Source organism: Solanum tuberosum, unplaced genomic scaffold (assembly GCF_000226075.1).
Source record: "Solanum tuberosum cultivar DM 1-3 516 R44 unplaced genomic scaffold, SolTub_3.0 scf00421, whole genome shotgun sequence".
Lineage (NCBI taxonomy): Eukaryota > Viridiplantae > Streptophyta > Magnoliopsida > Solanales > Solanaceae > Solanum > Solanum tuberosum.
In genome coordinates, this window is record NW_006239343.1 from 170,813 (window position 1) to 183,544 (window position 12,732).

The 12,732-nt window shown below is 32.3% G+C and overlaps 1 protein-coding gene and 1 long non-coding RNA gene across 3 annotated transcripts; both read left to right on the forward strand.

Moving 5' to 3' along the window:
• The first annotated feature begins 352 nt into the window (after window positions 1-352).
• LOC102587025 (pentatricopeptide repeat-containing protein At4g22760) lies at window positions 353-3,976 on the forward strand. The gene is made up of 2 exons (XM_006362862.2): window positions 353-2,565; window positions 3,634-3,976. The coding sequence occupies exon 1, from the start codon at window positions 667-669 to the stop codon at window positions 2,395-2,397; it is 1,731 nt and encodes a 576-aa protein (XP_006362924.1). The 5' UTR covers window positions 353-666; the 3' UTR covers window positions 2,398-2,565; window positions 3,634-3,976.
• A 5,201-nt stretch (window positions 3,977-9,177) lies between these two features.
• Window positions 9,178-10,988, forward strand: LOC107058004 (uncharacterized). Of its 2 annotated transcripts, none has more exons than XR_001471710.1 (2): window positions 9,178-9,632; window positions 10,311-10,988. It is a non-coding gene; the product is annotated as an uncharacterized lncRNA (long non-coding RNA). The 2 variants fall into 2 exon arrangements; XR_001471709.1 differs by having other exon boundaries at window positions 9,198-9,625.
• Window positions 10,989-12,732: the final 1,744 nt, after the last annotated feature.

Below are 12,732 nucleotides of genomic sequence, written 5' to 3' on the forward strand. Positions count from 1 at the left end.
CGCCACTCTCCCAGATCTCGCTCTCTCACTCGCCGATCTCGCTTTATACAAAAACGCAAATGTATAAAATGCGTGAAAATTGTATATATACATATATTTTCGTTCCCCTCTCTCCCCTCTCCCAGATCTCGCTCGCCACTCTCCCAGATCTCCCTCGCTCACTCGCCTCTCTCACTTTATACAATTGATATTTTTGTATATGTATACCAAAACAGATTATACAACTGCTTTCTTTTGTATATGTATAGCGAAATATACATATTTATGTTTGTTATGGAGCGCAATTATGCAAACTTTGTTATAGCATACAAATATGAATTTTGTGTTTGCTATATGTTTGCTCGCGTAATTTAAGCCCAAAACTATAGCCTTAGATTTTTGGAACCCAGAGTTCATCTTCAACCTCTATCCGGGTCGTTTTGACCCGATTTCAGTCCCATCACGTTTCCGCCATTACAGACAGCTCCAAATACAGATCTGATAATCAAGATCTGCAACAATGTTATTTGACAATTTTATTGCAGATTCCGAGAAGCAACAAGGCAGAGATGAACTAAAAATGTAAGTAATTTACATTATTCGGAACATGTAATTACTACTATGAATTTTCTGCTTTCGTAGTTGTGATTTTGGGCATTTGTTGCCCAAAACCCTAAATGTTTAGCGATGTTGGCGTCTAAAGTTGCTATATTGTTGGCTAAGCGTATGACAATCAACCAATCAAAGCAAATCCATGCTGCAATACTTGTTAATGGTCTTTTTGATCTTGAGTCCTTGCTAGTTCAGCAGATAATCAACTCTGCAAGTAGTTACTCTTATTATACCTCACACTATATTAAACTAGTCCTCAGTCATGTGCAAAATTTAGATGTCTTCTCGGTGGCGTCTACCATCCGATTCTATTCTAGGCATTGTCAGTTCAGGGAGGCTGTTAATTTATATGGAAAACTGCAGAGATGTGGACTTAGTCCGAGCACGTTTGCTGTATCGTCTTCTTTAAAGGCTTGTGCAAGGATTTTGTATAGGTCTGGTGGGATATCGATTCATGCACAAGTTTATAAGTATGGTTTTTGTAATGTTGTTTATGTGCAGACAGCTCTAGTAGATTTTTACTCGAAAGTAGGTAATATGGATTTTGCCCGAAGCATATTTAATGAGATGGTTGAGAAAAATATAGTATCGTGGAATTCATTGCTAGGTGGATATGTAAAATCTGGTGACTTAACAATGGCACAAAGTGTTTTTGATGAGATGCCGGAGAAAGATGTTATTTCGTGGAACTCCATGGTTTCTGGGTATGCGAGGATGGGGAATATAGAGCGGGCATATGCATTGTTTAGACAGATGCCAGAGAGAAGTTCTGCCTCTTGGAATGCAATGATTAGAGGATATATAGACTGTGGGAAGATAGAATTAGCACGTAGTTTCTTTGAGGCAATGGACCAAAAGAACAATGTTTCATATATCATATTGATTTCGGGATACTCAAAAAGTGGAGATGTTGAATCTGCTGAGGAACTCTTTGGACAATTACATAAGAAAGATCAACTAGTATATAATTCCATGATAGCTTGTTATGCTCAAAACAGCCGGGCAAAAGAGGCTCTGCAGCTGTTCAATGAAATGCTTCGATTAGATTTGCAACCTGATGAAATGACTTTGGCAAGTGCTATTTCTGCTTGTTCTCAGCTAGGAGATCTAAAGTTTGGTTCTTGGATCGAGTCGTTCATTCATGAAACTGGAATTCAAATGGATGACTTCTTGGCCACTAGTTTGATTGACCTTTATGCAAAATGTGGAAGTATTGATAAAGCTCACAAGCTGTTCCATGGCTTGAAAAAGAAAGATTTGGTAGCATATACTGCCATGATACTGGGATGTGGAATAAATGGTAGGGCTAATGATGCCATCAAGTTGTTTGATGAGATGATGAATGCTGAAATTAACCCAAACATAGTCACAATCACAGGGATATTGACTGCCTACAGTCACATTGGAATGGTAGAAGAAGCATACCGTTGTTTTATTTCCTTACAGAAGTATGGTCTTTCTCCCTCAGTTGACCATTATGCTATAGTAGTTGACCTTTTAAGTAGGGCAGGGCGGTTAGAAGAAGCACATGGGTTGATTAAAAGCATGTCAATACAGCCTCATGCTGGTGTGTGGGGTGCATTGCTTCTTGGTTGCAGTTTGCATAACAATTTAGAGCTTGGAGAGATTGCAGCGACACGTTGTATTGAGTTGGAACCTGACAGTTCTGGATATCTTTCTCTTCTTGCAAATATTTATGCTTCTTCAGGAAGGTGGGATGATGCTGAGAGGTTGAGAAAAGGTGTTGAAGAAAAGGGATACAACAAATTGCCTGGTTGCAGTTGGATGGAAGAAGTAAAAGCTTAGGAGGTCTTCTTTGCAATGACGTGATTCCAAGTGTATTACTTTAGTGTATCTGAGCTCTGTCAACGTCATCCATGATAGGGAAGTAATGCGATGACTGGTTACAATGACCTCCCTTCCACCCTTTGCTTCAATAGGAAATTACTTGATGAAGATGACCGCTAATTGGAGGTATGTTTCTGACTATATAGATCTTCAAACTTTGTATTCTTAATGTTCAAAATAGAATCACAGCTCAAAATTGCCGAGTTCAAAACGAGTGTGAAGTGTCTAGTGATCTTTGAACCTCACAGGTCTGCTTTACTGAATTTGAAACTCGCTGGTTTGACTTACCTTTGATTAGATGGCCGAAATTCCAGTTCTTATCAAGAAGCTGTAGTTTTTTTTATTGATCGTTATTTACGAAGTCCTTTTCTAGCTGTAGGGAAATCTTATCATGGTAAATATGCATGAGGGCTCTACTTTTCTAGCTTTCTTGCATGCTGGTCTCTTCTTGTCCTTCTTCCCTTTTCTTTTTTGGTGAATTTCATCTGTGACTTTGCTGCTGAAGTAAAATTTCGGGGGTTTGCTCTTTGATTTTCATTGAGTTGTGCTAATTTAGTGTTTGTTTCTCTTATTCAAACTAAAAATTTACTGACACCTCGGGTGTGTGTTCTAAAAACTACAAGTGCTTAGTGTGATAGTTGTCAAGGGCACCGTCTTTGCTTGTTAAGACATTATTGTGATTCTTGATATTTTTTTTTATGACAAGGGAAACCCGCAGCCGTTACCCTTTGGGTGCGCACAGGGTATTTTGATCCCCACTTACATTGAGGATTGTAGTTAAACCTCGGAGTTTCTTAGTTTCCCTTCTCGTCCCACAACAACAATATACCTAGTATATTCTCACAAGTGGGATCTAAGGAGGATAGAGTAGAGTGTACACAGACCTTACCCCTACCTTGGAAGGTAGAGAGGTTGTTTCCAATATACCCTCGGCTCCTTCTTGGTCCGCACCCTCTTTTAATTTATGGTCAACCCTTTACACCATTTATTTGCTTTCATTTGCTTTGGGAAATAAATCTTCTTGTGCAAAAGTCTGAAACTTTTTTGTTGTTCCTCCTAAGAAAGTATATGTCAAATGTAATGTTTACTGTTTCCTTCAGTGGTTGCTTCTTATTACATGTATACACATTTGATCACCCTTCATCTACCTTGGAAGCTACTCTAATAGTAGTACTTAATTTTCTTTCCTTCCAGTGGAAAATAGGTGAAATGAGACACTGTATTTTGTCTCAATTGCAACAGCAAAATGATCATCGAGGCACCTCCAAAATTTATATATCACGCCGGTATCGGATATGCACTCTCAAAGTTGAAGTGCCTACGTGTCTGCCAATTTGAGAGTTCAATATAGCTGCAATTGTTGTTGCCGCTAAAGCCCTTTTCTTGTTGTAGTGAGTTATCAGGTAAGGCGGTAATAGATTAGCAGGTATCTTGTAAAATTAGTTGAGGCGCGCTTAAGCTGATTGAGACACCACAATTATCTACTTAAACACAAGGTGATTTTCTTCATGTATAAAGTTACCCCGTACTTGTGTTACATTGGTGGAACGAAGCAAGTAGCTCATAAAATTAATCAAAGGCGTTCTAGTTGATACAAATAATATTTTTTTTACTATATAGAGAAGTTTAGAAGCAGGTACCTCTCGATCGACCTGTCTACGACTAGTCAAGGCATTTATGTAAGTTTTGTATTTTATTTTTGTTTTAATTTATTTATCTTATTTTTTAGTCTTTTGGATATTTTGGAAATTACGTAAAAGTCCTAGAAATCTCGATAATTAACAACTTAAAATATTTAAATTACATAAAAAATTCAATTGATTCTCGAAACTCTAAAGGTGTGACATAAATTGTGGACAAAATGTAACATATATTATTTAACCCACTATAAATCATAATAACTAACAACTTTAAATGTATGGAAAATATATAAAATTTTGATTAACTTTTGAAATTTCATTTGTGCCACATAAATTACGACATAAGGAGTAAGATATATTATTTGACAATTATGTAAAGGAAAGTACTATAAATTACAATAATAAACAATTTAGGATAGTTAAAAGTCATATAAAGATTTGGATGATTCTCCATATTTTAGTTGTATTACATAAATTGAAACTGAAAAAATAACATATATTGGATCAGTGCTAGCACGAATTTCCATATCTAGTATAGCTCTAATCAACTACTACCTCCGTCCCTATTTAGTTGTCCACTTTAGAAATGACACACATATTAAGGCAACAATGATTAGCATAATGAAGTTACAATTTTGCCCTTATTAATTATGATTCCAAAATAAATTTATTCAAGATAACTAATCAATGTTGGGGGAAGTTTAAATTTTCAAGAAGTTTAAATGAGGGTATAATAGGAAAAAAAATTTGTCCTTTCTTGATTTGTCAAAATGGACAAGTAAATAGGGACATCTAAAAGAGAAAATATGGACAAGTAAATAGGGACGGAGGGAGTATATTAATTGTCTTTAAATACTTAAAAATGATTTGATTATATAAATATTATTCATACCGTCAATAAATATATTTAAAATCTACCTATTAGCTGCAACATGAGTTGTCCTAGAATGTGCTTGTTGATTCATGATTACTAGGGATTCCAACTTTACGTTCCCGAGTTGAGACAATCTTTCCAAATTTGCCCCCACCATACTGTCAAGGACCCATATAACTTCTACCATAGTCCACAAACATCTTTATCATTTGAAACAGAAAAAGGAAAAAAAAAATAATTCAGCACAAACCAGTCACTCAAAAACTAGTACTCTGATATTTTAGGCATAATACGTAAATATATTTTTTAACTTGACTTAACATAAATATATACATTTAAATTTTGAGTGTGCATAAATACAGACTTAAATTTGTACAAAATTAAATAAGTAGATACACACGTTCAACGTGACATAACATACATAAATTGCCGCATAGGACACAAAATTGTCATGTATGATGTCATATAGGACGATGTGTCTATTTATTTAATTTTATACAAATTTTAATGTTTATATATGCATAAATGTCAATTTAAACTAAATTAAATGGCATATTCATTTATTATGCCTACATTTTATTACCATACAAATTTTTCAAATGATTTATGATTCTTGAGGCGATATCTTAAAGCAACGTTAAGAGTTGTGGTGGTTGTGTGACAAGGAAAAAAATTCTAACTAACCTTTCATATAGACTTTTTTTTTTTACTCACACTCGATATTTATGTCAAACATTACGTACTCTACAAATGTCTTTTATATACAATTTTATAACTTAACCATGGTTAATTAATATATGGTTATATCTTAACCTATCATTTAACCCTAGTAAATTAATCATGGAGGAAGCCTCAATGAACTTCAACTTTTAAATGATGAAAGTTAGACCCTAATAATGGAATGTATGAACCTTAGAAAATGGATTTCTTGTTCAATCGTTTTCTATTATTTATCTGATGTTTGATATCTATTTTGGTATTTAACTAATTCGACTTAGAAAAGTAATGTACTCCTTATCAAATGATCAATCATACCAGACAAGCCCTGTGTAGGAATAAAACTATACATATTACAAATGATTATTTTTTTGAAAACTCAAACCCGAAACGTTTAATTACTTGGTGGTTTATGGTGATGTCTTGTCAAATCCTTTTTAGAAGTTTGTTCCAGGGAATCTTCAGTGTTTATCTGTTGAAAACAAAAAAATTCTCATTTTATTCATTGTCCCAATTCTCAAAGTGTCAGAAGTTACATTCCCAATTTATGTGAGTTAAAATTTCAGTTAGTTTATGGTCAATTTTGTTCAATTGAATATATTTTTTATTAATTCTGTCAGTTATGTTGGAAGAAAAGCTCTAATCAATGAAGTGAGTTAAAGAAAAATTATAAAATCTTGACGTTTAAATTTTTTTTGAAGACGAAAATATTAGGTGAGCTCTTTATATATGTTTAAGTTTTAATAGATAGAGTTACCTTATACTTACGCTAGTGAAAGATAACAGACTTGCGTGTACTTTATGAAATTAATTGAAGGGCGTGTAGACTGATCGCAAAAGAAAAAAGTATATTTGGTGAAAATTGATCCTTCTCTAGGTAATTAACAACTCAACCTTCAACTAACTGCACGAATATCTAGTTTTATAGAAAGATCACAAATTCTAGTTACCTTCAACCAAGTCCATGTGCTACTAAGAAATATGAATTGAATCTGTAAATTTGTCTTCTTTTTTTTTTTTTACCTTTTCATCATTGTTTAATTATCTTTTAGAAAAGGGATTTTTTGGAGCAATGGTATGAGTAGTAGTCCTGTGACTAGAAGATTAAAAATTAAAAATTATGGAAACATTCTTTTGTAGAAATGCAAAGCAATACTAGGTGCATTCGACTTAATATGGTTCGGTGTTCGATTTTATTTTGGATTATGTGCATAGTAAGAGCTTAGTGTATTAAATTGTTTTTTTTTTGTTTTAATCATTTTTTAGAGGCGATGTCTTGGAGAAACAGAGTTGCAGTCGTGTGACCAGGAAAAAATAAATTCAATACCTTTCATATGGAAAAAAATTTACTCACTTACAAGACAAGTGTATTTTATATACAATTTTATAACTCAATCATGATTAATTAATATGTAGTTATGGCTTAACTTATCATTTAACTCTTGTAAAGTAATGTGATGTAAATATTGATACGAGTAAGTATTTTTCAACTGTTCAAAATTTAAAATATTTAAAACTCAACAGAGACAAAAATCACGAAATAATTTTTGTCATCCACTTATACAAGGAGCAAGCACATGTTTTTTTATTTAGAAAAATGCATCATGGAGGAAGCCTCAATGAAGCTTCCATTTATGACTAGGGAAATTCTGACCCTGATGTGGTACCCTATCTCTTATTCAATCGTTTTCTGGTTCCTATCTGGTGTTCGATATTCATTTTGAAGTTTGACTGATTCGATTTAATTAATTGCATCAAATAATTAAAGTCTCATCTTAAAAGTAATGTACTCCCTACCAAAGGATCAATAGTACGGAATAAATCTAACTTTAAAGCACTGCATATTAAAAATGATTTTTTTTCTCAATACTCAAACTCGAGACGTTTAATTACACTATAGTGGTTAATGATGATGTCTTGTCCAATCCATTTTTTAGAAGTTTGTGCTAGGGAATCTTTACTATTTAGATATTCTATTAACTTGTCCTTTCAAAAAAAAAAAAGGCAAAAATGATCACATCGTACATGTCGTGTCACAAGTAGTCTCTTCGGGGATACTCCCTCCGTCCCTTTTTAGTTGTCCACTTTAGAAATGGCACACAGATTAAGGCAACAATGATTAGCACAGTGAAGTTACAATTTTACCCTTATGACAACTTTTCATTTCAAAATTACAACCACTTCTTTGAATTCAAGTGAAATAAATTGGAGGGAAATAAGGGTATAATAGGAAAAAATTTGTTGTCTTTTCTTGATTTGTCAAAATGGACAAGTAATAGGGACATCTAAAAAGAAAATATGGACAAGTAAAAAGGGACGGAGGGAGTATTTGATAAAATTAAAACGATACAGAAAAGCTAATTATGGATAATTTAATCCGTGTCCCTAAGTGTCACAAGTAGTCTCTTCGGGGATACTCCCTCCGTCCCTTTTTAGTTGTCCACTTTAGAAATGGCACACAGATTAAGGCAACAATGATTAGCACAGTGAAGTTACAATTTTACCCTTATGACAACTTTTCATTTCAAAATTACAACCACTTCTTTGAATTCAAGTGAAATAAATTGGAGGGAAATAAGGGTATAATAGGAAAAAATTTGTTGTCTTTTCTTGATTTGTCAAAATGGACAAGTAAATAGGGACATCTAAAAAGAAAATATGGACAAGTAAAAAGGGACGGAGGGAGTATTTGATAAAATTAAAACGATACAGAAAAAGCTAATTATGGTTATTTTACTCCGTGTCCCTAAGTGTCACAAGTAGTCTTTTTAGAGATATCGACAAGAATAATACGCACAAATTGAAAAATGGACCTACGTGTCACAAGTTGCCTTCTAATTTGTGAGTTCATATTTCAGTTAGTTTCATGGTCACTTTGTTCAATTAAAGACACCATGAATCTACTTAAACACGGTATGATTAATTTTTTCTTATTTATCCAAGTCTCACCGAATAGAGTTATCTCATATTTATGTTAGTGGGAGGAACCAGATGCATGCCATGTGAAATTAGTTGAGTTGTGTGTGTGCGTGCAAGCTGGTCAAGACATCCTAGTAATCAACTCTATTAATTGTCTTTAACTACTTAACAAATTAACCTGATTAATAACATAAATAATTTTTGTATAGTCAACCAGTCAAAAAAATTACACTATTTAACTAAGCAAATTTTTTATTTTATGTATGTATACTACATATTAACTCTCATTATTTTTTTTGTCTACTGTTTTTATATTGTGACACTTCTTTAAAAAGTTTTCTAATTCTGTCATTACTATCAATGCATGTATATGTTGATCCATGATTTCTTAGATTTCAACTTTATATCGATGCAAAATAATTCAAATCACAATAATATAATCTTTTTCGGATTCGTTCTGCTTCCATTATAAGTGAGGGACCAATATAAGTTTGTCCACAAACATCTTTATCATCTTGAATTAATCGAAAAAAACAAGACAAGAAAAGAATGATTCAGTACAAAAAACTCACTAAAAATTAAAAAACAAACTATTTTTCTTTTTTATCACAAGACAATTTTTGTTTTCAAATGATTTATGATTCCTCTAATTTCCATGTAACTTCCAGGAAGGTGAACTTTTACCAATTATAACCAACAAAATATAACATATATAAATATAATTATCATATTCTCGTACTATTATCCTGAGGTTGGTAACAACAAATTTAATCATTCACAATACATAGTATATTTTCCACCATCTCTTTCGCTGCGCAAAGGACTACTTTTACATTGGCTCTCACATTTATCGAGGTGATTGCAACACGTTTAATGCAAAAAGGGCCAAGAAAAAAAATTTCTATTGACATAAGGGAAGCTTTTGCAGTATAGTAAAAGGTGTTGGGTTGCATCACTTTTCTTTTCTTATTTTTTTGTAGAAAACTCAATCAGTTCAAATTTCAAGTTTGACACAAGGGAAGCTTTTATTGCAGAGGTAAAAGGTGACATTCTTGCATTATTTTACCTTTCTTTGTCAGAATTTTCAACTCTACTTAAATCTTGTTAAGTGTGACGTTTTTGTATTATTTTAACTTTTCTTGCATGAATTTTCAAATTTACTCAAATCGTATTAAGTGTAGCGTTCTTGCATTATTTTAACTTTCTTTGTCAGAATTTTCAACTTTACTCAAATCTTATTAAGTGTAGCGTTTCCCTTGTTAGAATTTTTAACTCTGCTCAAATCTCATCAAGTGTGACGTTCTTGCATTATTTTACCTTCCTTTGTCAGAATTTTCAACTCTGCTCAAATCTTGTTAAGTGTAACGTTTTTGCATTATATTAACTTCCTTTGTCATAATTTTCAACTTTACTCAAATCTTATTAAGTGTGACGTTCTTGCATTATTTTAACTTCCCTAGTTAGAATTTTTAACTATGCTCAAATCTTATCAAGTGTGACGTTCTTGCATTATTTTATCTTCCCTTGTTAGAATTTTCAACTTTGCTTAAATCTTATTAAATGTGACGTTCTTGCATTATTTTATCTTCCTTGTTAGAATTTTCAACTCTGCTCAAATCTCAAGTGTGACATTCTTGTATTATTTGTAATTTCACTTGTCAGAATACCTAAATTCGTCAGACATGACATACTTATGTAATTTCAACTCATTCTCTTGTCAGAATTTCTAACGCCATCAGCTATGATCTCATGCATGGACGCGGTTGATTATGAGGACCCTTTTGGTTTTGAAGATTATTTTCCTTCAATGATTGATACATTGGGGGTTGAAATGTTCATGGAAGAACTATACAATGGTTTTTGCTTGCTAATGGATGTAAGTATAGGGCTCATCACATTTGAAAGCTTGAAAAGGAACACATTATTGATGGGATTGAGTGAATTGAAAGATGATGAACTTCTTTGCATGTTGATTGAAGGAGATTTGGATGGAGATGGAGCTCTCAATCAAATGGAGTTTTGTTCACTCATGTTTAGATTGAGTCCTGGATTAATGATGGATGGATTCAAATCGAACGACTTACAAGTTATTTCCTAACCTGATTTTCCTTTCGTTTTGGATGGTTGAACTCATGAGGAGAGAAATGCGAAAATAGTGAAGTTGTGGAGTTCTTCCTTGCCTATGTTCAATACTTTCGTTTTAGAAGTCAGGTTGAATTTTTAAGAATTGTATAACATGACTAGGGACTTATTGATTTATAATGCTAATTCCTAGCTATGTTTTTTTTTTTCTTATTTTTTTATCTACTGGTAAATAAGGAGCATGTACTAATTGCTCCGCCTTGTATCGAGTGATTTTTAATAAGTGTGCAATGATAAGTGAAAATTCTTTTTGATAATAAGTAGTGTTCTAAAATTTGAAGTTTTGTTGATCAAATATATATTTTTATTTACTAAATTATGATTCGACAATTAAACATTCCTTTGCATGTCAAGACCTGCAAATTGCATAATATGGAGTCCAAGTGTCCAACAATTAGGTAAACTTATATAAAAATTAAATGACACAATAAACTAAGGCCTTATATTTTCCTTAAATAGTGGTAGTTTTAAAATTTTATATAATATAGTGATAATTTGGGGTTTTATAATAGATATTTGTGAATTTACTTATTATTTGTATGGATATAGTTAGGAAGAGATATACTTATTATTTGTATGGGGAGCCAGAAATTTCATGAAAGGTGTCTAAAAGTGAACCTGCTATATAGTTAGGAAGAGTATACTTATTACATGTGCAGTGGCGGAGCCAGAAATTTCATGAAAGGTGTCTAAAAGTGAACCTGCTCTTCTTAAAAAGTGGGAAAAAAATTGCTACTAGTGAGATTCGAACACACGAACACATTAATTTTGTGTCTTTACACTTTCAAGGTACCTAAAACCACTAGGCTACATCATATTGTTGTGTCAAGGGTGTTCAAAATATGTTATTTAGCCACTTTGTTTATCATTTTACTTGTATATACGATATAATTTTCCGACGAATAAAGGTGGCTACGCCACTATACATGCGCTTATACAATGTATATCACTATTGTTGTGTGCGTGGATATAATGTATTTCACGATTATTATGAGCACAAATACTGTGTATTCTGCTACATTTTAAAATTAAAATACTAATATGTTTCATAATTAAGCAAAATCTCACTATATTCATAATTTTGACCACAAATAGCTCTATTTAAAGAATTTTCAAAAAAAAATAAAATCAATTTCACATCCTACAACTGATGGGGGGACTTAACACGAAATATCATATGATTATTTTTTTGAAAAAAGGTAAAGAGGCGGTTATTAAAAAAAGCATATGTTAATTTGTAACTAAATAGTCCACAAGTAATAAGATTTTTTCTATAATTCAACGCTACTTCATGGCAACAAATATATATTTTTTAAATCACAATTTTAGTTGAGGAAACTTCGTATGCCTTTTAATAAAAATAATTGTCGTACTATTTATGTGATGTGAAATTCTCATATATGTCCTTTACTAAAAATCTAAATTAGTATTTTATAATTTTAAAGTTGGAATCCAAAGCATATTATCATAAAATAAAGAAGGCATGCATTGATTGATGACAATCGACAAAAACAACACTATTGTTTTTTTGACTTTTTTTTTATTCGATGTTTGATATCTACATTAAAATTTGATTGAATTTGAATTTGCATATTGCACGGCTCATCTATGAGAACGATCGCTCCTAAAAAGATCTCTTTCTATTCTCAAGAACTTCAATTTAGAGCAGAGAAATCTCAATGAGCTAAGTTGATTACGCTATTTTATTTTTGAAAACGTCAATTTTTCACCAGATGTTTAAACACATATAATCATGAACAAAAAAATATATGAATATTATAATACTTCCTCTGTCTCAATTTATGTGACACTTTTTTGGATTTTGAGACTCAAACAAGTCTAACTTTGACCGTAATTTTTTGGGATAAGGATATGAAAAATATCCCAATTTTGGTCGAATTTGCTGTTGCGATACTAAACTTTCATGAGGACCTATTACCTCCCTAGACTATTTAATACCGTATTTTTTACCCCCTGAACTATTTAATAGTGTATTTTAAA